Source organism: Aspergillus pseudotamarii, assembly GCF_009193445.1.
Source record: "Aspergillus pseudotamarii strain CBS 117625 unplaced genomic scaffold BDV38scaffold_57, whole genome shotgun sequence".
Lineage (NCBI taxonomy): Eukaryota > Fungi > Ascomycota > Eurotiomycetes > Eurotiales > Aspergillaceae > Aspergillus > Aspergillus pseudotamarii.
In genome coordinates, this window is record NW_022475071.1 from 1 (window position 1) to 23,389 (window position 23,389).

Consider the following 23,389-nt stretch of genomic DNA (forward strand, 5'->3'; position numbering starts at 1 on the left):
AAAAAAAAAAAAAAAAAAAAAAAAAAAAAAAAAAAAAAAAAAACATCATAAGAAAAATAAAGTTATACAAAAAAGCACAACTATCAACAAGGAGAGCAGTTGGAGGAAACACTTTTGGAGACACAACTCGTTCTCGCTCACACGCAATGTGGATTTCCACATCCCGATGGCTTCCTTGCCTCTACGGGCTCGTGTTCGCCGTGGGTGCGTTAGCCGCCTCTGATACCGACCCCGATTTCAAAAGTGTACGGACAAAGTTCGTCAAGGACTATAGCGGCACAGGTCCAAGTGAACCCGCGACAGAGAAATATTTTCGTGAGTGCTGTCTATCCAAAGAAACTTCTGAGCTACTGCTAACCCCGTCATTAGACGAGTCTAGGTAAGGTTTACGACGTCATCGGTTTTGAAGTTTTCTTAAAACTAACTTGTTCGATCATAGTTTCCACTATCACTATGATGGACGGTATGTTTTTTTTTTTTTTTTGAGTTCTCTATTCCTGGTTGCGCGTGTACTGAGTTCTGTCATGTTGTAGGTTCGCCGATGAAGAGCTTTCGGAGGAAGAGACGCTGCCACACCTATCACAACTCATTCGAACATACCTGTCAACCATGGCCGATCTGGGTGCTGAAACATGGATAATGCACGGAACTCTTCTGGCGTGGTGGTGGAACCAAAAGGTAGCGTGAGACCATGAGGAATATTAAGACACAACGGCGTTTCCTAACGGTGGGCTAGATCTTTCCATGGGACAATGATATCGACGTCCAGATTTCGGAGCCGACCATCCATTTCCTTGATGAGTATTACAATATGACCGAGCACCATTTCGATATTCCAGGCGTCGAGGGCGGGCGGACCTATTTACTCGAGATCAACCCGAACTACGTTTTCCGTTCCGTCGAAGACAAAAAGAACGTGATTGATGCACGGTGGATTGATACCTCGTCGGGACTGTTTATCGATATTACCGCAGTACGTCCGGATGATGCTAAGAGAAAGAAGGGCGATACCGGAGCTTTAATGTGCAAAGACAAACATCATTTCGATGTAAGTAGCTTGCGCTCAGGGCCACACGCCAGTATAACTGACTTTCGTTCAAGGAAAATGATATATTTCCGCTCCGGAATAGTCGCTTTGAAGATTTCCCGGTTAAGATTCCGTTCGAATACGTCAAGCTCCTTGAGGAGGAATACGGATCCAAGGCCTTAACGGCCACGGATTTCCAAGAGTACGTTTGCACCATTTTCTTTCTGACGGTCTTGTTGGTAAACTGACATCCACTTCGCAGTCACCATTTCAATGAGGAAACTCTAGTTTGGGACCCAGTTTCGTAAGCCATAGTTAGGAACATGCTTGATGGACTTCTTGCTTATACTATCCGCAGGAAACGAAAGCGGTCGCTGCGACGACGAAGCGCTGTCGCTCTTCCCGTTCGAACGACGCCTCTCAAATATAAGATGACATGATATCGCCAACGTTAAAAAAAGGCCTAACTTTTATATTCGCCCGACGAGCCATATACCTTCAACTCGATCTACCTTTGCGATTATGACGACGTGAACCAGCATTGGATTCGGCAAGAATCCCTCCTTTCATATTTTCGGCGTTTCTGCTATTTGGGTTGGTGCATTCTTCAGGCATGGGTTGCACTTGGCGTTCGGTTTCGTATAGCACACATTTGGCTATATTTTTGCTTCTTATCGAAGAATCCTGCGAATGCGCTTCATGGATGTGGACATCTTGGGGCTTGGTACACACATAAAGCCTCATTGTGTGGGTTTGTATCGATATGATTGGTTAATGGATGTACATGATATGTGTGTGTGTATATATATATATTTTTGGGTGGTGTTGGATAAATAGATAGTTTTCTACGGTGTGTCTGGCGGTCGACATGAGTGAACATTGTTTTACTCGATCCCCAATCGTTGACCCGAAAACCCTATTAATAGAGCAGCAAACACTCCAGGCCATGAGGCTTGCTGCTACTTGTCCCAAGCTTTTGAGTTTATCCACCACAATACGAACGGACAAATCAGGTCGAGCTTATGGATGTCCGTCTAAGCCCTGTCTCGGTGAACCTAAACTCTCGTGGCTTGACATTACTGGGAGCCAATACGGGATTGCCCGGTACGAAGATGTTTGACTCACGAAAGGCAGGGCCGATAATAGGAGTTCCACAGCCTCCGATTCAATTTCGATCAGATAAGAAACGGGGATCTGCTGACCTGACCATACCTCTCCTGAAGTGGGCGGGGATGACGTCAGGGGCATTCGTATCTGTCGGTTGGAGCAAATGTATTCCGGAGGCTATAGACCCGTATATCATTTTCCTCTCTTCTATAGTCGTAAATTGTTTACCCTCCGTGTTGATTGGGATGAATTGTGCTGGACAAGATATCATACATCACTGATGTACTTTGTGATATACGTGACTATAGGTTAAGTTGGATTTCTTTGTTTCTGATAAACCTCGGAAACCCTGGTAATAATACGGTAACTAGCGATACACGCTTGAAGAGAACGATAATACCAGGACTAATATATTACTAGTGGTACCCATGAGGCCCTGCAGATTAGTAATGATCCCAGCTGTTCCAGCCAATGAGATCAGCCAAGATCCTATCGTTCGGCCTGGACAGTGGGTAGTGGAGCCAATGAAAGGGACGGAAGACCTCACGCAAGCTCCACTATGAGTCGAAGACTGAAGATCCCGTCTCACTTTCTTTTGGATAATCCCATACCTTAGCATTGTATCCTTTTTTTTTTTTTTTTTCCGCGACTTATGCCTGGTGCTCCTACTCCTATATTATACTCCCTAGGTTCTCCCACCTGGTCGAGAATGTCACAGTTGGTGGATGTTTTCTCTGCTATCTCCACTTCTCCGCCATGTCGTTCCCGCCTGCTGAATCCACACAATCTGCGAATCAATCCCAATATGGCTCAGACCCCCTCTTAAGAACAAGTCCCCCGGCGATCTCTCATGCTACGCAGGACAACGGCCAGCGTAGTTGTATCACCTGTCGTCGTCGGAAGGTCCGCTGCAACAAGAAATGTCCGTGTGTCAACTGTGTAAAGGCGGGCATTGAATGTGTGTTTCCTCCCCCCGGGCGAGCACCGCGCAAGTCGAAACGGCCGCATGATGCAGAACTTCTATCGCGATTGAAGCGCTTAGAGGGTGTGATTGAGCACCTCAGTGAGAAAAATGCATCTCTGTCAACGGTGCCTTCTCCCACGCAACAGCGCAGTGGGTCCGTGACCATAGCTGAATGTCCTGGAAGCGCCGAACCCCCAAATGCAGAGCCCGATGGGTGTCCATTTGACCCGAAGCGAAAGCCACGAAACTTGGAGCATGAGTTTGGAAGATTAGTTATTGAAGAGGGCCGGAGTCGATATGTCAACAATCGGCTTTGGGCAAGCTTGGGAGACGAGGTGAGCTTGTGCCCTTGGTTTAACCATGTCTATATATTTGCCCTCAGCATACTCGATACTGACTCGCGGTTAGATTGAAGAGCTTCAGGACCTCTTGGACCCATCATCGTCGGAGGATGAAGACCATCCCTCTCCAGCGTCCTCTTCGACTCATTCAACGAACCACGATGGGTTCTTGTTTGGATTCTACTCCCTATCGCACTCACTTCGTAGTTTCCATCCCCCACCATTGAAAGTCCCGTTGCTTTGGCAGGCGTATTTGGAAAATGTGGATCCCTTGATGCCCATTATTCATAAGCCGTCGGCGAAGCAATTATTTAAGAACGCCACTGACCATCCGGACTCGCTGGACAAAAACTCCGAAGCTTTGTTACTCTCAATGTATTTCGTAACGATAATAAGTTTGACGCCGGACCAATGCCTTACTCTGCTCGGAGAAGAGCGTGACACTGCCGTGAGTCGATATCGATTCGCTGTCGAACAGGCATTATCTAAGGCGAACCTCTTAAATACTCAGAGCCTGATGCTTCTGCAAGCTGCCGTGATTTTCCTGATCGCGGTACGCCGAGAAGACGATACCAAATTCGTTTGGTCGATGACCTCTCTCGTCATCCGACTTGCCCAAGGATTAGGATTGCATCGAGATGGAACGAACTTTGGTCTAAAGCCCTTTGAAACGGAGATGCGGCGACGATTGTGGTGGCATATCGGACTGCTGGATATTCGGTCCTCTGAGGATCATGGCACTGAGACTCAAATTACCGAAAGAATGTACGATACGCGGCTTCCATTGAATATCAATGACGACGACATCTACCCTGAGATGCAGGAGCCGCCAGAAGAGAGAACTAACTTTACAGAAATGAGTTTCAGCCTCATGCGCTTTGAGATCACAACAGCTCTTCGGCGGGTGAGCTATGCATGTCCAAATACCAATATCCCAGGACCTCAACAGCCGTCGCCAGAGAAATGTGGCAACTTGATCCAAATCGTCAATAAGCGCATCGAGGAAAGATATATCCAACATTGCGATATGAACGTTCCGATCCAATGGGTCACTGCGACAGTTGCTCGCCTTATCCTAACAAAGTTGTGGCTGGTGGTCCACCATCCGATGACAAGGCCATATCAGGGGATAAACTTGACCAACTCTTCCCGCGAAAATCTCTTCCTTGCGTCGGTTGAGGTAGCTGAGTTCGCATGTTTATTATCGGCTGATAAGAACACACAGAAATGGGGCTGGATGTTTGCGATCAATATGCAGTGGCATGCGATTGCCTTCGTCCTGGCCGAACTCTGTGTGCGTCCCATAAACCCCCTGACTGAGCGGGCTTGGACTTCCGTGAGCACCCTCTATGGAGGATGGGTGCAAACAGCAAAACATAGAAAAGGCATGCTCTGGCGGCCGCTCGCCCGGCTGATGAAGCGAGCAGCCGATCACCGAGCTAAACTACAGCAACAGATGCACACTCAGCCTGGGCCCAGCACGGTCGCTTCCTCGAGCACTGCATCTCTCAGTATGGCTGACGGACCGAAAATTATGGATTCCCCGATTTTGCCACGCATCCCAGATTTCCAGTTTTCGCCCAGCACCTTGCCTGATACTACATCGACTAACCCATCATTGAGTGATATCGATTTCAGGAAAGGAGGACCAATGGGGGTGATGACGGACTTGTTCCCTGAGGTGGACTGGCTTTCTTTGCCGACGCCTGGAGATTCTCTTGGTCAACAGCCGGCTGCCAACCCGGCGCCAGCGATTGGTATTCCCGAGGGGTCTGCTCTGCCGCCTGAATTCCCACAGGACTCGTCTAACTTGCAGGTCAACTGGGACGAATGGGATCAAGTGATGCGTGATTTTCAGATGGACATGCGAGATGTACAGCCCATCAATCCTATGGGCAACATCCCAAATAATGTTTCGGGTTGGTTTACCTGATCCACTGACACCTAATTTTATCGGGCCTGGGTGTGCCTTATTGTTGGTTGACTCGACTGTGACCCTGGCGGCCACTCTTACGTTCTATTCTTCTCCGGTGCAGACTGATAAATACAGAGTCTGGTTTGCATGATGGTTATCCATCCTAATTCTCACCTCTCAACTCCTGCAATGCGAATCCTCTCACCTCTACCTCTCGGTCTGGTTCATGTCATGACAAAAACTCTCCAATCTTAATGATATACGATTTACGATGTACGACTGCCTGATGCTTCTCAGTTGATCTGGTTTTTTTATGGGGCTACACGCTCTATAAAATAGTGGCTTGCAGTCTTTATTCCCTGTATTATAGTGCAATGTATAGTATGCCACGTTGAACCCATGGGCTGAAAAATGATACCTATACTTTCCAACAACAACTAGCTCCCTATATTTAAAAACTAAAGGAAAATACACTTACCATCCCTCCCATTCCAACATCTTGCCCGTAGTACGCGTCTCGGACTATAAATCACGTGACCCGAGACCGGAACCAGTGCCGCGGCCAGAGTGTACAGTAAGTAGTGTACACAGTAGCTTCATCAGCGACCCCCAGCAACACCATCAATTGACTTCTCGCGAGAAACATACACACCACCACCGCCGCCATGCCTGCGAAACGCACCACCGCCGCTACGGCGACCCCCACCGCGCCCAAATCCCTCTCCTCCGGCCCCAAGACCCTCACGGCCAACTCCTCCGTCTCCGACATCATCCACACCGTCTGGCAGCAGTACCTGGCGACCACGCCGCAACGAACAATGCTCCTGGATGTCTTCATGGCATTCCTGGTTCTTGTCGGCGGTATTCAGTTCGTCTACTGTGTTGTCGCGGGCAACTATGTACGTTTGATATATTCTACTTTTTCTTTTAACTAGGAACTTTACGATATACTACACTACTACATCCATGCATAACATCATTGCTACCTGTGTTTTTGTCAATTTCCCAATTGGCATTGGATATACAATTGTTATTATTTAAACGGGAAATGAGATTATAGGCTAACCGATGCATTACCAAAACAAAAACAACAGCCCTTCAATGCCTTCCTGAGCGGCTTCTGTGCTGCTGTCGGTCAATTCGTCCTCACGGCTAGCTTGCGTATGCAGACGAGTTCTTCTCCTTCCCAGGGTTCCGGTAAGACGACCGCGAAGGGGAAAGATGGGAAAAGTGCCGATACGGATGGGGTTTCGCATGAGAGGTGAGTTTCTTTTTTTTTTTAAATATTTTTGGGACACTTTTCTTTTCTGGGGTCGTTTTGTCTTGTGATGATGTTTGTGTATGTATGTATGTATACTGACGTCGGGTGTTCCCGTAGGGCGTTTGCGGATTATATCTTTGGGAGTTTGATCTTGCATTTCTTCTGTATTAACTTTATTAACTGATTGAGTTTTTTTTATGGGCTTTTGTTTATGTGATGGTCGGTGGCTGGTTCGTTGGGAGGGGGGGATTTAGTTTAGTTTCCCTGGTGGATTCTTTGTGTCTATTATAGTTTGTTACCTAGGGTTAGATGGTGAATTGATGCGGTTGGTTCCCTTTTTCTCTTGGTCTTTTTTAGGTGGGACTTTGGTTGGGTGTTTGGTCTGCGTAGAGGGGATGTTATGAGTATAGACTCTAAGATTGAGAAGCTATTGATGGAATCCTGAGAACGCCTTTTGTATTTCATACCCGTTCAATCCGTAACCGACTCATGCAATGCCTAATCAGGGTATATAGTAGTAGTAGTCTATGCGTATACTGTACAGTCCATGCGAGTTGCAACCTTCTAAAAGGCTCGTCCAGGTCGTCTCTTCACCGGTGGTTTCTTGACTACGCTGCCACCACCACCACCGGAGCCATTCCGCGATGTGGACGATGCTGTGACACCCCCGACCTTTTTGCCGGTGATGGCTGGACGTCGCACGGCAGATCCTCCCACTTCGACTTCTTTCTTCCGTCTTGATGGGTCGTTCCGCTCGATTTCTCTTTGCTTTTCTGCTGCAGCCCGCTCCCGGTCTGCGGCGATTTGGGTCTCAATCTCCATGCGGCGATTGAATTCTAGTTCCGTTACGCGGCGCTCCCGCTGCGAATATCCTTTTTCCTTGACAGAGTAGAAGACCCCTCCGAGTTCAGCGAGCCACTAGTACAAATAATTAGTTACATGGTTTTAAGGTGGAAGAATCGATCGCAACTTACGTGAGGATCCACGGCAGTGACAGTGGACATGTACTCCTTGCTGGTTAAGATCAATTCGTGGTAGACCACATACTCAGGCACATATCCCAGACCGTACAGCGCACTGGTGGGGTGCAGCTGCATGGTCACACTGGTCCGCAGATTGATGAACTCGCCGATCCCCTTCACCTTAGCTGCTTGGTGGTAAAACCCAGAGCAAATGCATTTACGGATCACATCCCAGTCTGTCCCGCAGCTGACGAGTGGCATCCTCTGCACGGTCATGATGTCATGAAGCTGTTCGCGAACTTCCTTAGCTCGGCGCAGGGCCTTCGAGTGAAGGAAATGTTTGATACACCAGCCATCTGAATAGCCGTTGGTTCTCCATTGGGTATAAACGTGGAGTAGCGTCAAGTGGTCTGATTCGGGGACGAAGAATTTCTCGCGGGCGGCATCCGACTCTTCCTGGCGCTCTTTGGGACGGTAGAAGACACTCGGCACAGACAACATAGATACGATAGTCAGCATTTCCTCACTGCAACTGTAATCTTCGGCGGCCGTTATGAGAAGCTTGGCGAGTGGCGGATCCATGGGGAATGGTGTCATCTGACGTCCCAACGGCGTGAGATCACCAAGGTTATCCAGAGCGCCTAGGGACCAGAGCTCGAACAATGATGTTGAAATGGTTTCCTGTGGCGGTGGATCCATGAAGTCGAAATCCAGGAGGTCCTTGACCCCAAGAGACTTGAGAAGAAGAACCGTGTTGGACAAGCTAGTGCGCTGGATTTCCGGTATAGTCTGTAGATACAGCTCGTTTTTGTATGCCACCTCGGTGTAGAGACGGTATGCTTTGCCAGGCCCTGTTCGTCCCGCACGCCCGGAACGCTGGTTGGCATTGGCTTGTGAGATCGGCGTGATCTGTAGTGTATCCATACCCATTCGGGGGTTATAGACTTTCAGCTTCGAGAAACCAGCGTCAACGACATACATGATACCGTCCACCGTTAAGCTGGTTTCAGCAATGTTTGTTGCAACGATCACCTTCCGTACGCCTGGGGCCGCCTTTTCGAAAATCTTCGCCTGTTGTTCTGCTGGCATTTGACTATAAATAGGTAATATGCTCAGTTTCGGGGGGTCATTCAACAGCTTCAATCGCTCATCGACCAACTCGCAAGTCGCCTCGATATCCTCTTGTCCTGTCATGAAGACAAGGATATCACCGGGACCCTGAGAAACGTGGATGGCCAAGACCTGCTTGACTGCACTATCGACGTAATCCTCGCAGGGCGTACGGGAGAAATGGACATCTACCGGGAATGTCCTTCCAGGGATAATAAACTCCGGGGCACCACCAAAGAATCTTGAAAAGCGCTCTGCATTCATCGTGGCTGAGGTGACAATCAACTTCAGGTCCCTTCTCCGAGCTAATACCTTCTTCAGAAGTCCCATCAATACGTCGGTATTTAGGGCTCTTTCGTGTGCCTCATCCATGATGATGCATGAATATTTGTCAAGGTCAGGTTGGGCTAGCGACTCTCGTAGTAGAACACCATCGGTCATATACTTGATGACCGTCTGATCGGTCGTACAGTCTTCAAATCGAATAGCATATCCGACCAGATCACCCAGATCGACTTCCATTTCCTCACTAACACGCTTTGCGACACTCATGGCAGCGACTCGACGAGGTTGTGTGCAGCCGATCATGCCAAACTTCGAATAGCCGTCTTCATGCAGGAACTGCGTCAATTGGGTTGTTTTCCCCGAACCTGTCTCGCCAACAACCACAATCACCTGGTTATCTCGTATGACTCGTAATAAGTCTTCTCTCACAGCGAAAGCTGGCAAGTATTCTCTCTGCTCGCGAAGCGTCTTGCTCTTGCTAAATGAGCTCTGACCACCCGCATCTTTCTTCAAGTGCTGTGCGAATTTATTTCCATGTTTATACGTTTCCTCCACAGGCAGAGCGACAGCGCTGTCACCCTCGTCTTCCTTGACCCCCATCAAATTCCCAAGTGCCGTTCCCGCCATTGTCGTCGCCTCTTGCGCTTGTTTCTGTCGCTCTCTCTGTTGACGACGTTCCCGCACGACCTTGCTCCCTTTCCGGCTGAACACAGCCATATCACTCTGCGGATCGCGTACGGCTGAAATAGGCTCCAGCTGCTTGGTAAAGATCGTGCGGCCATCGAGGAAAGGCGGGCGGAGGTCATGAACGAGCAAATGTACACGAGTGCCCTCCTCATCTTCGGGCATGAAATCCCCATCGAAGTCTCGTCGTTGGGCGACTCCAGATGTGAGCATTCGGTTCGTTTCCCAGTTGTCGATATCTTTGCGCTTCGCGTCGCGAAGCGGTGGCGGTAGGTTGGAGCTTTTCAGCCGTTTGGCTGGGGGCATGTCGTTGCTTGCCATTGTGAAAATGTAACTCGGTGTCGAGTTATAACAATGTTCACCGAATTGAGGAGCCCCGAAAGGTGTCGAAGACTTTCACAAAGGGCCACCGGTTGCCTGCCCGAAGCCCTGTGCTTAACGTTGAAGCGGAAGAGATGGTTGATAGGAAACTAATTGATTATCGGCGATAAATGAACAAATTATGCAAACAGATGCTTGGTGTCACGTGTTATCAATACCACATTGAGGGGTCAAGCTCAGTTAAGAGAAAGAGTATTTCACACACTAGAATCACGTAAAAAGTGGTTGGAAGATATTGTCTCTGTGGTGGCCTCAATCTGGTCTAGCTTGGTGGTACCCCATACTACAGTGGGATCTTCGCCGCGGACAAGAACACTTGCGCGAAACATCAACTCCGATATCAAACGCCCCGCCCCGCAACTCCAACTTTGCAACAGTGCGCTGTTACGACTCACAGACGAAAATGGCCAGCCAACAGCAAGTAAACCCCAAGAGGCAACAGGGTATGCTTGTCAACCTTCTATGGCTGCGAGAGTATGTGAAAACCGAAGCTAATGCAGCGTAGAGCTCCAGCTCCAATACTCAAATTACAAAAACACACTGCAACAAATGGCGCAGAAGATCGGAGACATCGAGCAGGAAGCTGAGGAGCATAAGTGAGTTTACCTGGCTGTTTTTCTTTTAAGAATAGATCGGCGAACTCTAAATAGCCCGGAATTGTCCAAGAATTTTGACACTGATGTGCACATCCAGGCTTGTCATCGAGACACTCGAACCCCTCCCTGAAGAGAGAAAGTGTTTCCGCATGGTGAATGGTGTTTTGGTTGAGCGGACCATCAAAGATGTCCTACCTACATTGAAAACCAACTCCGATGGCCTGAAGCAAGTGTTGGAAGAGCTGTTGAAGCAGTACAAGTCTAAGCAGACGGAAATGGACAACTGGAAGGTTAGTTTATTTTCGATCGCTGTGCAAGATTGGACAGAGAGGTCAAACAGAGAACGAAGGATGAGGGCTAACTTATCTTGCTATACAGAAAAAGAACAATATCCAAGTCGTACAACCTTGAACCCAATTTGATTTATATTAGCGATTCGTTATCTCTTTCTACGCCCCTTTTCTAATGTCATGTATTGGTTCATTGGGAGATAGAGGGAGAACAAAATGGCGTTACCAGGAGTCTGAAAACAAGTCCGCATGTTTAGACAGGCCTCGTAGCCTTTGCGCTAGGGCCACGATAGAAATCGCCTACGTCGCAAAACCGGCCAAATAGCCCAGTTCTGTATACAATGCTAGCCTATGGAACTAGGTAGGCGTATGAGAAAAGAATGGTTAGACATGCTTGCTCGCCCCTATGTCTAATTACAGGGCTGGGGCTGACGCAGGATAGTTATAGATTGGAATCTTTCACTGCAGACTCTTCTTCCTGGGCTTCCTAGACTACATCCTGATAAAGATAAATCCAAGCGATATGAGCTCCTGCAGAGCAAACCAAGCCAGTCTCTTCAGTAGAGTATCCACATCCTCTCCGTCATTATGCTCTCTCTTTGCTATCTGCATATGAATGAATAGTATAGTATTATTACAATTTACTTTCTTCGTTGCTGTTCATAAGAGTCTTCCCTTGTCTGCTTTTGCGTCCAAGGTTAAATGGCACGAGTTATACTTTCGAGCTTTCGCCTTATGCACTTTATTTGCTTTGTTTGTTGGCATCGTGCTCACTTGAAAGGTGCTTGGCCACCAAAAGATGTGCGCGTATAGCTGGGTTAGTGGATATAATAGCTCCGGGAAGGGGTGGAAGCAGGTACGAGGGAGCAATGTAATGCGTGGGGTTGAACGGTATAGCAGAAAACAGTACGAGAGTGAATATACGGATAAGAGGCGAGATATTGAAGTGATCTCGTAGTGAGAGTTACATACAGACGATACCCTTGGTTTAGAATGCCGTTAGAGCATGCGGCTTGCTTAAAAGTACAGGAAAACAAATGTAGATTGAGATATTTCTTCTACCCTTCCTCATCATTACTGCATGTAAGGCCTCTGTGTTAGCCTTAAAGTACTATATCGTCATATTATGAGCCATATCAGTCTTGGAGTGGCTGGTTATACCAATTTACGTAAATACCCATGAAGAACTCCAGGTTCTGCTCTTCAGAAGCCCATAAGGGCTCAAAAGTCTGTAGGGCATCAGTTCCGAGGAGAAATGTATCACAGCATGTCGCATTCACTGTTACCGTTCCAGTGGGACTCACATATTAGAGATTACTACAATCCTATACAATACTCGATCAGACTTAGCTACTGCAAGTATATGTCCATCGTCCTGTTGTAGATGAGACAAACAGGTCCTTGGTGACGTTCTTCGGCGAGATATAGAGTATGCGATGTTGATGACGCCACGGTAACAGAGTCTTGTTGGGTTAACATGTGGACGGCGAATGACCACCATATAGTGTAGTTCGACAGGTATACACTGCCAGCTGTTATAGTGTTTGGTGTAAGAGCCAATCAGGGGACTGCAGGGAGATAGTGTCAGAAAGTAGGTTGTTTCAGAATGACATGCCGGTCTACCACTCCGGTAGGACCTCGTCTGATCACTTTCTATCCCACGTTCTGACTGGTTGCTTCATGTCAGCCTCGGCGAACTTGCCGATGAACCTGCATACTCTGGAGTACTGACGAGAAGACAGCCTGGACGAACAATCCCACTTGTCCTATTCTAGTCCCTACATTATGGGTGATGAAGCATGTGTGGTTTTCGCACGGGACCCTGAGATAGGGCATACATGACCGGCTCTTGGGTAGAAAAATGTGATTGATCCACCGGCCCCAGAAACAGTCGATGGGTAGATGCCTTGCACCACCACCACGCTGGTCTTGGGCTGCAGGTGGGTGGCTGGATGCTGCAGGTTTGCCTGATATAAAAATATCAAGGCATACAAGGCCAACTGTTAGTCCACCTTGTCTTTATTCACATAATTGTTGTCTATTTGGATGCCTGATCCGACGCTCCACTCTTTTCCCTTGCATCAGATGTAGGTGATGGGCGGGGCAGACTAGGTAATAGACAGAACCCAAATGACAGACTAGGCCACTAGGAACAGAGGATCCGAGGGTTTGATCTGGTGACAGGAGATACTCTGGTCAACCTAGTACTTCGAGCGAGTATTAAGTACCTCTCTGGTCATACCAAAACCGGCCAATAAAGACGCTGAAAGCGAAGTTTTGTTCGTGCTGCGCTTCAGGGTTCCCACTTTGCAGACAGCGGTTGCTCGGGTGGGTAAGGTATATACGATGGTTGGATGGCAGTGCATTGGATTAATAATGTGATGGAATTGACATTAGTTACTCTGTATGACGGTATGACGACGCAGATATTGTCGAGAATGTCGTTCTGGGAGTACTATGGATGTACACTAGACAAGTATGTACATACTAAGTAACTTCAAAGAAGTAGTGGTAATGGTACTGCTCCTGGAGTAATCATGTATCACGTGTGTTACGTTTCTAATACACCCCCCTCTGCAGCTTTGCGTGGGAGCCATGGCCAGAGACGAGGATTGATACCAGATTCTCCTGTATGACAATGGTATTAATTCCGCTCTAGGAGAGAGAGTCCTGAGGCCATCCACTTCTTTGGCCTTGTCCATCTCCCGTCACGGTCACTGTCTCTCTCTCTCCTTCCTCACTCGCAACACACTTTCTTTCTGCATCCTTTCTCGTTCTCCCCCTCAATCAATCTATCACTCCGTTTCAATCCAATCCATCATCAAATCATCTTTTTCTTCCCGTCGGTAATTCTCCATTTCCCCGTTCCTTCGCGATCTATGTGGAGGAGAGGATCATTTTCCATAACATCATCAACTCTCATTGGTTTTTGGTACTAGCCAGTGATCGTGCTTGACTGTCAGGAACTTCTGGTTCGCCAATTGATTGCCTGCGCGCATCCCCAGTAATTATCACTGTTATCTACTGGTCCAGAGAACCAACCACCCCCTCTCAACCAGCATCGTGTGGCTCCTTAAAGCAAAATAACCCGATCGCCGAATCGACCTGGTTCCTTGAACGTTTCCACCCCCCATCTGAGCAACGTGCCACTGCCCAGTGACCCACAGGTTACCTTTCGTGTTGCATTACCCGCGTCACGTCCCGCTCTCCCAGATCTCGCCCGTATTGGAGTGGACGTTACCACCTGCTGCAGTTTGTAAGTCTAACTCTTTCCTGACTTGGCCCCAACAACGCCCTGGAGGTTCCAGAAGATCGGTGCGCCATCCTCAATCGCTGGGCATCAAATCAGATTTAGTCCAACCACCAAAATTACCAAAATACCCCAAAACAGTCATAATAATCCCCCAATAAACAAGCTCTACCGCCGCGCTTCTCTTATGATCATCGTCGAATAAACATCCCGGTGGACCTTAACTTACATACTGCCAGCAGAGCTGTCACGGAAGCATTGCCAATCCCCCACACGCGCTGACTTTTGCTCCTCATCCTTCCCCATTTAGGCTGCTGTGAAGCGAATCCAATCGCTGCCCAGCCAGGTACCCTCTTCCCTTGGCGCAAAGCTATCCTCGCGTTCAGGGCCGAAATCCATCGCGCGCCGCCCGCATCGGTGACGTGGTTTGCCAACAGAGCAAATAGCATCAGTCGCTCCCTTCTAAATCCAGCACCCGCTGCGCGCCCCAAAAACAGCTAAAAATCATGTCGTCGACCTCTCCTTCGAAAGAACCGGAAGTGGAACCTGAAGTTCAATCAGGTGAAGAGCAGGAACAAATGGACAAGGAACAACAGGACCAGGCACAAAACCAAGGAGAGTTTGAAGTGAAGGAGCAGGATAGGTGGTTACCCATTGCCAATGGTTAGTTGCGCCCCTCTGCAGCTCCTGATTTGCGCGTACCTTGCGGCTTGCCTGCTGGTCAACAGCGGTCTTCCCAACTATATTTGCCCACCACCCATACAAGTCGTTTTACACTTTTTTTTCTTCCTCTTTCTTTTTTCCTCCCCCATGCCCTCTTTTTCTTATTGTCAAGAGTCGTCGCCCTTTGCTCCTATATGTTTTATTTCTCTATCTTTGCAGGGCAAGCATGCCCACCCTCCCCTAATGCGCCAATCGAGTCTTTCGCTCGATGCGCATCGACGGATGTCTTCTGCGCTATCAGAATGTAAATGCGACGCGGATGTGCTAACTTCTAGTTTAAAGTTGCCCGCATCATGAAATTGGCCCTGCCGGACAATGCCAAGATTGCAAAAGAAGCCAAGGAATGTATGCAAGAATGTGTGAGCGAATTCATTTCATTCATTACCAGTGAAGGTTAGTATAGCCGTGTTATCCGGTTGCCAGTAAATATTCGCCAGCGTAATCTCACTGGAATCACAGCGTCCGAGAAGTGCCAACAGGAAAAGCGCAAAACCGTCAATGGAGAGGACATCCTGTTTGCTATGACCTCACTGGGTTTTGAAAACTATGCGGAAGCCCTTAAAATCTATTTGTCAAAGTACCGTGAGGTGAGACTTGTGCAACGCTCTGAGTCCCCTGCCATTCCACCAGCCGTCGGCAGTGTTCTCGGCTAGGATGTACAATGCTGATTGACTTTGTAGACCCAATCCGCGAGGGGTGAGCATCAGAACAGGCCAACAAGCAGCGGATACGCCTCTGGCGGTCCGGTCGGAGGCGTAAGTAACGCTCCGGGAGGACGTCCGGCAACCGCGGGAGGGTTCCCCGATGCTGCTGATAACGCCAACAGCATCATGAATCCAAGCTTGGATCCCACTGAACAAGATGCCTCTGCCTATGGGTACCCGGCCATGGTGGGCCAGGCGCACAATGGAACGGCTGGCGATACCTACTAATGCCTGTGCACGTGAGATCTGAGGAACCAACAGCCTTTCTCCGTCAAAGATCGACCGACGTTGCACTCGACACGGCTTAAGGCTTAGGAAGCCAACCTTGTGTTATTGCTAGGCCCAGAGCTCTGATACCGGGCGAAAGGTCTTTTCTTACCTTCGGAGCGTCTCCCTGTACAGCATCTTAATGACGTCGTACGATGCAATGGGTTATTTATGGGATATTTATGGATTGATTACGAGTACAGAGATATAAAGAGAGTTGTGAAGGGTTGGCGCGTTGTCTTATTTTCTTTTTGGGGGTCAACGCCTATGCGATGTCTTCTTGGACTCAGAACAAGACTTGCTTGTACAATTGCTTGTAAAATGGGCCACTCCAGAACTTCTTCGAGTTTTTCTTATACAGTCATATCCCTCATTTGCGTGTTTGGGCTGGGTGACGTGTGGGGCTCACATCGACTCGACTCAGCTTCTGCTTGTATTTAGTGATTCCAGTTGATTTGTTTTTCTCAACGTATGAAACAGTGTAGGAGGTACCGATAGAGAGAGAATGAAATAGGACTTCACGGTCCTCGATGATACCTGAGCGAACTTTTACATTTGGACTTCAAGAGCTCGATGTAGTTTGCACTTGGTGCGAAGTTATATACGGTAATTTATATGTATCATGTGTAATCCATTATTGTCATATGATCATCAACAAAGACGAAACAGGTATCATTAACATCGCCATTCTAGTCAAATCCAAAGGAATAAAACAATCGAGATATACCCGCTGGAAAGTATGTATCTATCCATGCATCCAGCCTCCGTCCTGGAGAAGGTCAGACATGGGAGTTTCCTGCCAATATATTTGGCGCCATTCATCTTCTAACTCTGGCAATCCTTCCATGGGAACGGGAAGAACGGACTGATCTGGATCGGTAAAGGAAAAGAGCTGTCGCCAATCTAGAAACTCTCTAGGTTGGTCTATGGGGTCCACAGAAGCGAGATGACTAGACGGGATCCAGCTGTCGAATGGCTGGTTCTGGTGGGGACTCATGCTGGTTGGGGGCATATGCGGAGATTCGGGGGTAGGAACTTCGTATGGAAGTTGCGGCTCGTTCTGAGGGCTCTGTAAAGTGGTATTTGAATTGGGATTTGGGGTTGGGGTGGGATGGGGATTAGATGGATTAGTTGTACTCTTATTTTGATCATGTGTGCTGAATCGTCGTGGTCTTTCGCTGGTAGCCATGCGCAAGTCCTCCTGGAGTCGTTTGGAGTCTTGGAATAACCTTAAGATGGTGTTGGCGTGAGACCAATACTCCGCAAGTTCACGGAGAGAATATGAGGCCGAGTCGAAGCGGCGCAAAGCGTTGATTGCGAGGACAGGATTGGAGAATCGAAGTTCTACCCGAACTTGAATCATTGCCGTGAAGAGCGTATGCACTCCGGAGTACCACAAGAACTTCAGCCTGTCGTTCAGGCGGAGTTCCTCGAATATGGAAGCGATAACTCCAGCGGCAGCACTGCAGATTTCTGCGTCGTGTGGACCGTAGTCATCTGAGTATGCGGAAGCTCTTGGATGTGGCCGATGAAGAAGAATCAGGAAGTTGTTGTATGTCAGATGAAGCATAGCAGACCACGGATCCATATCGGAGGCTCGTAGGCGTAAACTATCTGGCAGCTTGAGGGACCAATTCGCTAGGGCTTCGTCGGCTTCTTGCAAGGCAGCTTTGCGGCGCTCAGCGCTGACTCTCAACCCAAACCGTTCTCGCACGATATACGAGATCATCGTACACAGTTCTGAGAAGTGAATAACATACTCCGCTTGCACTCGAGAACCACACCCTTCAAAGTCAGACGGAGTCAAAGGGGAGACATCTGAATCCTCAAGGTTACTAAGGTAAGCTTTGGGTTAGAGCACGAATTCCCAGATCCGGACAATAAGCGAGTGAACGCAACTTACATAGCTTGTGGTCGGCCATATGACAATGACACCATAACATCAAATTGGACCAGAATGTACCACAACCTTCTCCACATCCGGCGATCACGAGGTACAAATTTGCTAGATACTGGGTTACGGTGCATACCAAGACCTGTAGCGATTCTAGCAGCCACACCCACCCAGTAGTGAGCATTAGCCGCTACGTCGTCATCGGCACTGTCCGAGTGCCATGTCATGAGCAATGCAGCTTGAACCATAATATCACGATTGCGTTCAATGCGACTGTCGAATAGCCATTTGACACGACGGAAGAAGATTTCCTTCAGCGCATCTCGCTCTGCTTTTGGACGTGTGACATGGGCCCCGACAAGCAAAATGGCTTGGAGAAGTAATATGGGAGGCGGGTCGGCAGGGTCGCGATTACGATATTGAGCCATAAATAGATCCTCCTCAATTATGGGATACCCTGGGTTTACGTGCGTGAAGTACGCCTGTACCAGCTCGTCAGCAAGGGCTGGTTCTGGCAGCGTGAGGGCATCCATAAGGAGCTGGTCATGACCTGTTCTCAATTGCCGTCGAGGAATTTCATTGCCCGCGAAGTGATACACATCGTCGTCTTTATCTCGCTGTTGCCGGATCAAGAATGACATGTTCGAAAGTTCATGACCAACATATATTGCCCTCACACCCCTTTGAATTTCTCGACTGCCCGACTCCTCCTCATCGATCAACTTCACGAGTCGCTTCTCCAAGTCTGCATTGTTTTCCAATTCCATGGGCCGGTCGGCACCCGGCTGGCGATTGAATGTTTGAGTTTCCGTAATCGGTTGGGAACCATGGTTGTTGGAGATATGGCCACCATTGGTGTAGCCAGAGTGTGGTGATTGGATGATCTGAGTGCCGGCTGCGACAGGACTCGTCACGTCGGGTTGGACGCCCCGAAAGGCAGTTGTGAAAGCATTCGGCTGGATAGGTGTAGATGGTAATGGATTGGGAGTAGAATCGGAGTCATGGGGCGGACGGCAGCGAATGGGGACTGGGTCAAGAATGGAACGCACAGCCAGGCGTTTTTTCTTCTCATGGATGCGGCAATCGGCCTTTCCCGCAGTGCGACAATTCGAGCAAGGTAAGCCGACAATGCGAGCATCGCATCGGACTTTACGCCGATGACAGTGAATACAGGCTGCGGAGCCTAGATCGCATTAAGTCAGCATATCCACACCCAGACAGAAGCATCATGATGGGTGGTGACCGTGCTGCGTACCTGACTTGCGTTTAGTCACACCATTGCCGGTGGATGGTTGGCTGTTATGCGCGGTGGAGGACATAGCAAAGCATCGATGCAGGTTCAGGGTCCGAGGACTAGCAACTTCATCCTTGATAATGGAGCAGTTGTAAGGTTGAAGGGATTGCTTGTTTTCAAGACATGATCAAGGAGAGAGTAGCAATGGGAATTGTGAAACGTAAGAAAAAGGGAAAGAGGAGGAGAAATCGATAGAGCCGGAGAACTAGTGGTGGGGCATCTGCCGGCGAGTCTGGGGCAGATCACGTGTGTGCGGAGAAGTTCCAATTGGGAAAAGATCACGAGATGTCAAGTATTCAGTACATAATCCTAATTGATCTTACTGGTACTTTCCATCAATACCCTCCTTGGTGTGCATATGAATCAAAGCTTGTAAGTTTGTTAATGAACCCTCACTGTGACTCCATTCTCCCATTGCCAAGTCATAGTTGATCTTATGCGATTATCTTCATTATATAATATCTCCAAATATTCTGTTGGTGGGACTCAACCAAGAGATATCGAATTATCGATAGCCAACCATCCGCCAATCAGCGTCAGCGAATCTATACTTAGGTACTAATTGAGTTCCCTATCTTTCCACTTATCGGCTGTCGGAAACCAACCATACCACGGATGTCACGCTTAATTTTTATTCTTAAGATTATATACCCCGTGACCACAGATCATCTTTAACTACAACCACTGAAAAAGGGTCAGTACACCATGTTAATAGTAGCTTTACTAGTGATGACGCACAGATAGGGACTCCTTCTAGATGGAGATGGTGCTACATAGACTAGTCGCACGAATCGTGCCATAATTCTCTTGAATCACATACATACCTACTACCCATTTGTTATATCATTGAGCTGTCATCTAGGTTGCTATTAAGGATATCTTTGCTCTATGTTCTACATATCCCTCGGTCTGCGATAACCTCATCTACGACAGGACGCTATGTACCGTGGTACCAACTTATCGACAGGCACGCACCCTCGAATGCTGCTCAAAAATATCAATATGATCAACCAAACACGAATTTCTTCCAATTTTCGGCAAGCTGCCGAACACCTTGGCGCAAATCCCATCCGCGCAGCTCACAGATCTGCCGAGCGACTTCTTCCAATAAATCATCCATCTGCTGCCCAGCGGTGTGCAAGTCACTTTCTATGAGGATCCTGTCATCCGGTAAGGCTTTGATGACTTCGACGATCTTTTGGGGCGACGGTCCGTTGAAGTTGATCACGGTGGAGAATGAGAAATACACATCTGAAGGGTTCGACGAATTTAAGAACTGCTTCAGAGGCTCCACGTGGCCTGAATACGAATGCATACAGATTCTTGGTGGGAAAGGAAGCGGTGACCTTTTGGCCGTGATCGGTTTTTGTTGCTCTTCTTCCACGTCACTCTGCGCGTGAGCATCTGCGGCACTGTAACGCCGTGCCCTCTCCCGTCGCGACGGCTTCTTTCGCTCATGGCCAGTCCACAACTTCTTGAAAAGATCAAATATTGCTCCGTGGCACTGAACGCTGTGTACAGAGACGGGCCGCTGGAGTTCTCCCGCCAGGCGCAACTGAGCTTCTAGCACTACCTTTTGATGTTCTAACTGAACTTTATGAGGAGAAAGGGCTCGACCTTCGCGAGACCCGGGGGTCAACTGTGAATCACGACCCTCCTTCTCGTGCTGCGTCCAGACTTGGGGAAGTCTAAAAGCGCGGTCAAGGCCAATCTCTCCCACAAGAGCGGCGGGATGGTTTAACAACCGCTCGCGTGTTTCTGAGATAAGCTGTGAAAGCGGTTTCGGGTCTGGTAGAGCCGATATAAAAGTATCCGCTGGTGACGGAGTAAGGACTTTGCTGTAATGCGCTTGTTTCTTGACTGACGCCGATGTGACTTCAGTTTCTGTCTTCCGCATATCGTCAAGGATCTGGTGGGAAAACCAAGGATGCCAGCCAAAGCAAGGCAGTACACGTCCAATACTTTGTCCCGATAGTGACGGTGGCTGTCCACTTCTGAGAGTTGCAGCAGTCTGATGTACCAGTTCTTGGTCTTCTCCCCGCGTAGCCATGACTGTAAGCGTGGTTGCCCTCATTCCAGGAATCTCCGCAATGGATGACATAGTATCGGTGGGATGACAATGGGCGTCGAACACCCCAATATCCCAGGGAAAACCTGTCCCATCTTGAATTTCCTGGTGTGTCATGCTAGTTAGGGTTGCGTTGACGAAATGGTTTAAAGAGGTCAGAAAGGCTCCATAAATACCGGCTCTGGGACTGTGATGTAATGAATCGTTTTAGTTTCATCCGTGGCCCTACTAATTGCTGCCTGAGGCAGTAGATCGTCACATGCTGCTTCTCCGCATTTTATGGTTATTGTTTAACAAAGTAAGCCGATGGATCGATGCTTTTCTTATTCTTCTTGCCTCCCTCTTCAAAGATCAAAATGCCTTCTTCTTGACGATTCATATCACACAATTTGGTATTGCATAGCGTGGTTAACTTGCTACATCTACCCCTCAATTTAGAAACCGAGTACTATATATTTTCTACAAGTCTTCATGTCAACCACTACTTTCTTTACACTACCATTTCTCGCCCTCATCTCTATACCTCTCGTCATATCGGCTTATATTACCATCTGCTTCTCTGTGCTGGCTTTGTTTCTACGGCTTTCCGTGATCTACATTGAACTATGCTATGCGATCATCGCTAATTACTTTGTCATTCCCACGTCCAACACCTCGTCCCTCTTAAACTTCGCCCCTTCTGAACCCACGACACCGCTAGCTGCTACGACACCAAAGCGCCGTTCATTGGATTACGGCAGGTCCATCCATTTCTCAAACTCCAGTTGCTACCAGTCCAACCCAGTTTCCCCTAGCCATAGTCGGCCAGGCCGCGGCCAGCGACGCAACAGTTCACATATTGAAGAATCAAATGACCAGGACAGTGCGCTCCACGACATTGATGGACGACGAACCCGAAGAGGAGAGCCTCATAAAAATGGGTACTACCCGTCGTTGCGGGGCTTTCTCGGCCTGATTAGTGGCGACGAGAGGAGGGATTTCGAGGGCGTAGGTGGATGGCGCTGTTGGGCGTCATCCTCTAAAGTCTATGGACTTCATTCAAGATCCGTGTCTTCATCCTCCAGTAACAGCGTAAGTGAGGAGGCAGACGAGAGGGCCTGGCTTTCCATCAATAATCGGTTGGAATTGCCGTCGCAACCACTTGGCATGAGGAATAACGAGCCTTCGGAGCATTCGCTACCCTGGAGACATAGACAAATATTGACCAGCCCTGATGATAGCCATGGCCTCCACCATCGCCGCTCAGCTACCACATCGGTGTTGTCCAGCCTAAGCATGCGCACCCAGAACTCATTATCCCTGTCTCTATCGATTCGGCCGGAGAATCCTGCACTTGAATCCTGGTCAAGAGCAGTATCGCCACACTCACAGCCCCGACAATCAATAGGAGACATTCCTTCTGTGATGCTGAGCTCGTCCCATACCAACAGCTATGTTGTAAACCCAGCCGATGGCTCTGGCGGTTACTTTAGTTTACGACCTAGCAGTGGAATTAGCAGCAGAACCACAACGCCGGGGAGCACGACACCGGTTGACGAAAACGAGTCCCCGAGAGCCATGGGTAGAACCATGGCGCACTACCCTGGTGGTGTGAGATACCGTCGGAGGAGCATATCTGGTCCTAATTCCAGCGCTCGAATCGTGAGGTCTACCTAGGGCTTGAGCGGGTTAGTGATGGGAGGCGATTTGTTGTGATGATATACTGAGGCTTCCTCTAGGCTATGTCGGTAGAATCATTAGAGGAGGGCGTAAAATTGTCAAATATTCGTGACTTTCCCAGTAAATAAAATCGCTAGAGGGCAATCGAGAGTATAGTAGCATAAAACATAAATCATGAGGTGGTTATTTACTATAGTATATACGGAGTAGAGTATGTAGTTGGTATAGTATGTATTGTTTTGGTACGATACGAAACAATACTCTCGGGATCCGCGATGTTCCATTACGGGACAGTTGAGCGTCATCGTCCTGTTGGGGTTTCCACTTCTCACTCCCGCCCAATCGTTCCTTTGCAATTGTCCTTTTGCTTGCTGTCTTTTTTTCTTGTTATGTATAGTACTTTACTTACATCTTGTCTACACAATCCTCCGCCACCTCTCCATTCTAGATTAACTCCTCGCTAAGACTCAATTCCTCGACATTCTTTTTCATACTCTCTTCTTCCTTTGTGCCTGTTGTCATCCATCGTTGCCTGCTTCGGGGTTAGTTCGATTGGATCGGACATAAGCGGCTTTTGGCTTCTCATCCGCCCGATATTTGCCTTTTC

The 23,389-nt window shown here is 48.4% G+C and overlaps 9 protein-coding genes across 9 annotated transcripts; 6 read left to right on the forward strand and 3 right to left on the reverse strand.

Moving 5' to 3' along the window:
* Window positions 1–146: 146 nt before the first annotated feature.
* BDV38DRAFT_286112 (putative mannosylphosphorylation protein (Mnn4)) lies at window positions 147–1,335 on the forward strand (the record flags this gene model as incomplete). Its single annotated transcript, XM_032060610.1, has 7 exons — window positions 147–315; window positions 370–379; window positions 440–463; window positions 534–678; window positions 737–1,048; window positions 1,102–1,229; window positions 1,290–1,335. The coding sequence occupies 7 exons, from the start codon at window positions 147–149 to the stop codon at window positions 1,333–1,335; spliced, it is 834 nt and encodes a 277-aa protein (XP_031910150.1).
* A 1,434-nt stretch (window positions 1,336–2,769) lies between these two features.
* BDV38DRAFT_256108 (putative C6 transcription factor) lies at window positions 2,770–5,846 on the forward strand. Its single transcript, XM_032055490.1, has 2 exons — window positions 2,770–3,433; window positions 3,507–5,846. Exons 1-2 carry the CDS (start codon window positions 2,891–2,893, stop codon window positions 5,370–5,372), a joined length of 2,409 nt encoding a protein of 802 aa, XP_031910151.1. The 5' UTR covers window positions 2,770–2,890; the 3' UTR covers window positions 5,373–5,846.
* A 109-nt stretch (window positions 5,847–5,955) lies between these two features.
* On the forward strand, window positions 5,956–6,949 carry BDV38DRAFT_256109 (putative oligosaccharyl transferase subunit Dad1). Its single transcript, XM_032055491.1, has 3 exons — window positions 5,956–6,253; window positions 6,449–6,615; window positions 6,733–6,949. Exons 1-3 carry the CDS (start codon window positions 6,020–6,022, stop codon window positions 6,797–6,799), a joined length of 468 nt encoding a protein of 155 aa, XP_031910152.1. The 5' UTR covers window positions 5,956–6,019; the 3' UTR covers window positions 6,800–6,949.
* Window position 6,950: 1 nt separating this feature from the next.
* Window positions 6,951–8,562, reverse strand: BDV38DRAFT_256112 (putative mRNA splicing factor RNA helicase (Prp16)). Its single transcript, XM_032055492.1, has 2 exons — window positions 7,590–8,562; window positions 6,951–7,533 (listed from the first exon to the last, which is right to left on the reverse strand). The coding sequence occupies exons 1-2, from the start codon at window positions 8,505–8,507 to the stop codon at window positions 7,180–7,182; spliced, it is 1,272 nt and encodes a 423-aa protein (XP_031910153.1). The 5' UTR covers window positions 8,508–8,562; the 3' UTR covers window positions 6,951–7,179.
* A 1,720-nt stretch (window positions 8,563–10,282) lies between these two features.
* BDV38DRAFT_256114 (putative prefoldin subunit 2) lies at window positions 10,283–11,319 on the forward strand. The gene is made up of 4 exons (XM_032055493.1): window positions 10,283–10,480; window positions 10,543–10,633; window positions 10,731–10,923; window positions 11,012–11,319. Exons 1-4 carry the CDS (start codon window positions 10,441–10,443, stop codon window positions 11,042–11,044), a joined length of 357 nt encoding a protein of 118 aa, XP_031910154.1. The 5' UTR covers window positions 10,283–10,440; the 3' UTR covers window positions 11,045–11,319.
* Window positions 11,320–14,036: 2,717 nt separating this feature from the next.
* On the forward strand, window positions 14,037–15,933 carry BDV38DRAFT_166534 (nuclear transcription factor Y subunit beta). The gene is made up of 5 exons (XM_032051879.1): window positions 14,037–14,179; window positions 14,413–14,836; window positions 15,179–15,289; window positions 15,356–15,483; window positions 15,577–15,933. The coding sequence occupies exons 2-5, from the start codon at window positions 14,680–14,682 to the stop codon at window positions 15,826–15,828; spliced, it is 648 nt and encodes a 215-aa protein (XP_031910155.1). The 5' UTR covers window positions 14,037–14,179; window positions 14,413–14,679; the 3' UTR covers window positions 15,829–15,933.
* A 527-nt stretch (window positions 15,934–16,460) lies between these two features.
* On the reverse strand, window positions 16,461–19,285 carry BDV38DRAFT_166559 (transcription factor domain-containing protein). Its single transcript, XM_032051880.1, has 3 exons — window positions 19,017–19,285; window positions 17,771–18,944; window positions 16,461–17,702 (listed from the first exon to the last, which is right to left on the reverse strand). Exons 1-3 carry the CDS (start codon window positions 19,078–19,080, stop codon window positions 16,613–16,615), a joined length of 2,328 nt encoding a protein of 775 aa, XP_031910156.1. The 5' UTR covers window positions 19,081–19,285; the 3' UTR covers window positions 16,461–16,612.
* A 776-nt stretch (window positions 19,286–20,061) lies between these two features.
* On the reverse strand, window positions 20,062–21,240 carry BDV38DRAFT_273766 (TatD family hydrolase; the record flags this gene model as incomplete). The annotated part of the gene is made up of 1 exon (XM_032057729.1): window positions 20,062–21,240. One exon carries the CDS (start codon window positions 21,238–21,240, stop codon window positions 20,062–20,064), a length of 1,179 nt encoding a protein of 392 aa, XP_031910157.1.
* Window positions 21,241–21,266: 26 nt separating this feature from the next.
* BDV38DRAFT_256129 (uncharacterized protein) lies at window positions 21,267–22,922 on the forward strand. Its single transcript, XM_032055494.1, has one exon. The coding sequence runs from the start codon at window positions 21,595–21,597 to the stop codon at window positions 22,777–22,779; it is 1,185 nt and encodes a 394-aa protein (XP_031910158.1). The 5' UTR covers window positions 21,267–21,594; the 3' UTR covers window positions 22,780–22,922.
* The last annotated feature ends 467 nt before the right edge of the window (window positions 22,923–23,389 follow it).

What these genes read in the sequence shown, in the direction of transcription:
- BDV38DRAFT_256108 (XM_032055490.1), top strand. Translation starts at nt 2,891, where the DNA reads ATGTCGTTCCCGCCTGCTGAATCCACACAATCTGCGAATCAATCCCAA. An exon ending in GGGCAAGCTTGGGAGACGAG is followed by an intron (nt 3,434 to 3,506) that starts GTGAGCTTGTGC and finishes ACTCGCGGTTAG; the next exon opens with ATTGAAGAGCTTCAGGACCT.
- BDV38DRAFT_256109 (XM_032055491.1), top strand. Translation starts at nt 6,020, where the DNA reads ATGCCTGCGAAACGCACCACCGCCGCTACGGCGACCCCCACCGCGCCC. An exon ending in GTGTTGTCGCGGGCAACTAT is followed by an intron (nt 6,254 to 6,448) that starts GTACGTTTGATA and finishes CAAAAACAACAG; the next exon opens with CCCTTCAATGCCTTCCTGAG. An exon ending in GATGGGGTTTCGCATGAGAG is followed by an intron (nt 6,616 to 6,732) that starts GTGAGTTTCTTT and finishes GTGTTCCCGTAG; the next exon opens with GGCGTTTGCGGATTATATCT.
- BDV38DRAFT_256112 (XM_032055492.1), bottom strand. Translation starts at nt 8,507, where the DNA reads ATGGGTATGGATACACTACAGATCACGCCGATCTCACAAGCCAATGCC. An exon ending in TCACTGCCGTGGATCCTCAC is followed by an intron (nt 7,534 to 7,589) that starts GTAAGTTGCGAT and finishes TATTTGTACTAG; the next exon opens with TGGCTCGCTGAACTCGGAGG.
- BDV38DRAFT_256114 (XM_032055493.1), top strand. Translation starts at nt 10,441, where the DNA reads ATGGCCAGCCAACAGCAAGTAAACCCCAAGAGGCAACAGG. An exon ending in CAGGAAGCTGAGGAGCATAA is followed by an intron (nt 10,634 to 10,730) that starts GTGAGTTTACCT and finishes GTGCACATCCAG; the next exon opens with GCTTGTCATCGAGACACTCG. An exon ending in CGGAAATGGACAACTGGAAG is followed by an intron (nt 10,924 to 11,011) that starts GTTAGTTTATTT and finishes CTTGCTATACAG; the next exon opens with AAAAAGAACAATATCCAAGT.
- BDV38DRAFT_166534 (XM_032051879.1), top strand. Translation starts at nt 14,680, where the DNA reads ATGTCGTCGACCTCTCCTTCGAAAGAACCGGAAGTGGAACCTGAAGTT. An exon ending in GTGGTTACCCATTGCCAATG is followed by an intron (nt 14,837 to 15,178) that starts GTTAGTTGCGCC and finishes TCTAGTTTAAAG; the next exon opens with TTGCCCGCATCATGAAATTG. An exon ending in ATTTGTCAAAGTACCGTGAG is followed by an intron (nt 15,484 to 15,576) that starts GTGAGACTTGTG and finishes TTGACTTTGTAG; the next exon opens with ACCCAATCCGCGAGGGGTGA.
- BDV38DRAFT_166559 (XM_032051880.1), bottom strand. Translation starts at nt 19,080, where the DNA reads ATGTCCTCCACCGCGCATAACAGCCAACCATCCACCGGCAATGGTGTG. An exon ending in TGTGACTAAACGCAAGTCAG is followed by an intron (nt 18,945 to 19,016) that starts GTACGCAGCACG and finishes AATGCGATCTAG; the next exon opens with GCTCCGCAGCCTGTATTCAC. An exon ending in TATGGCCGACCACAAGCTAT is followed by an intron (nt 17,703 to 17,770) that starts GTAAGTTGCGTT and finishes AGCTTACCTTAG; the next exon opens with TAACCTTGAGGATTCAGATG.
- BDV38DRAFT_256129 (XM_032055494.1), top strand. Translation starts at nt 21,595, where the DNA reads ATGTCAACCACTACTTTCTTTACACTACCATTTCTCGCCCTCATCTCT.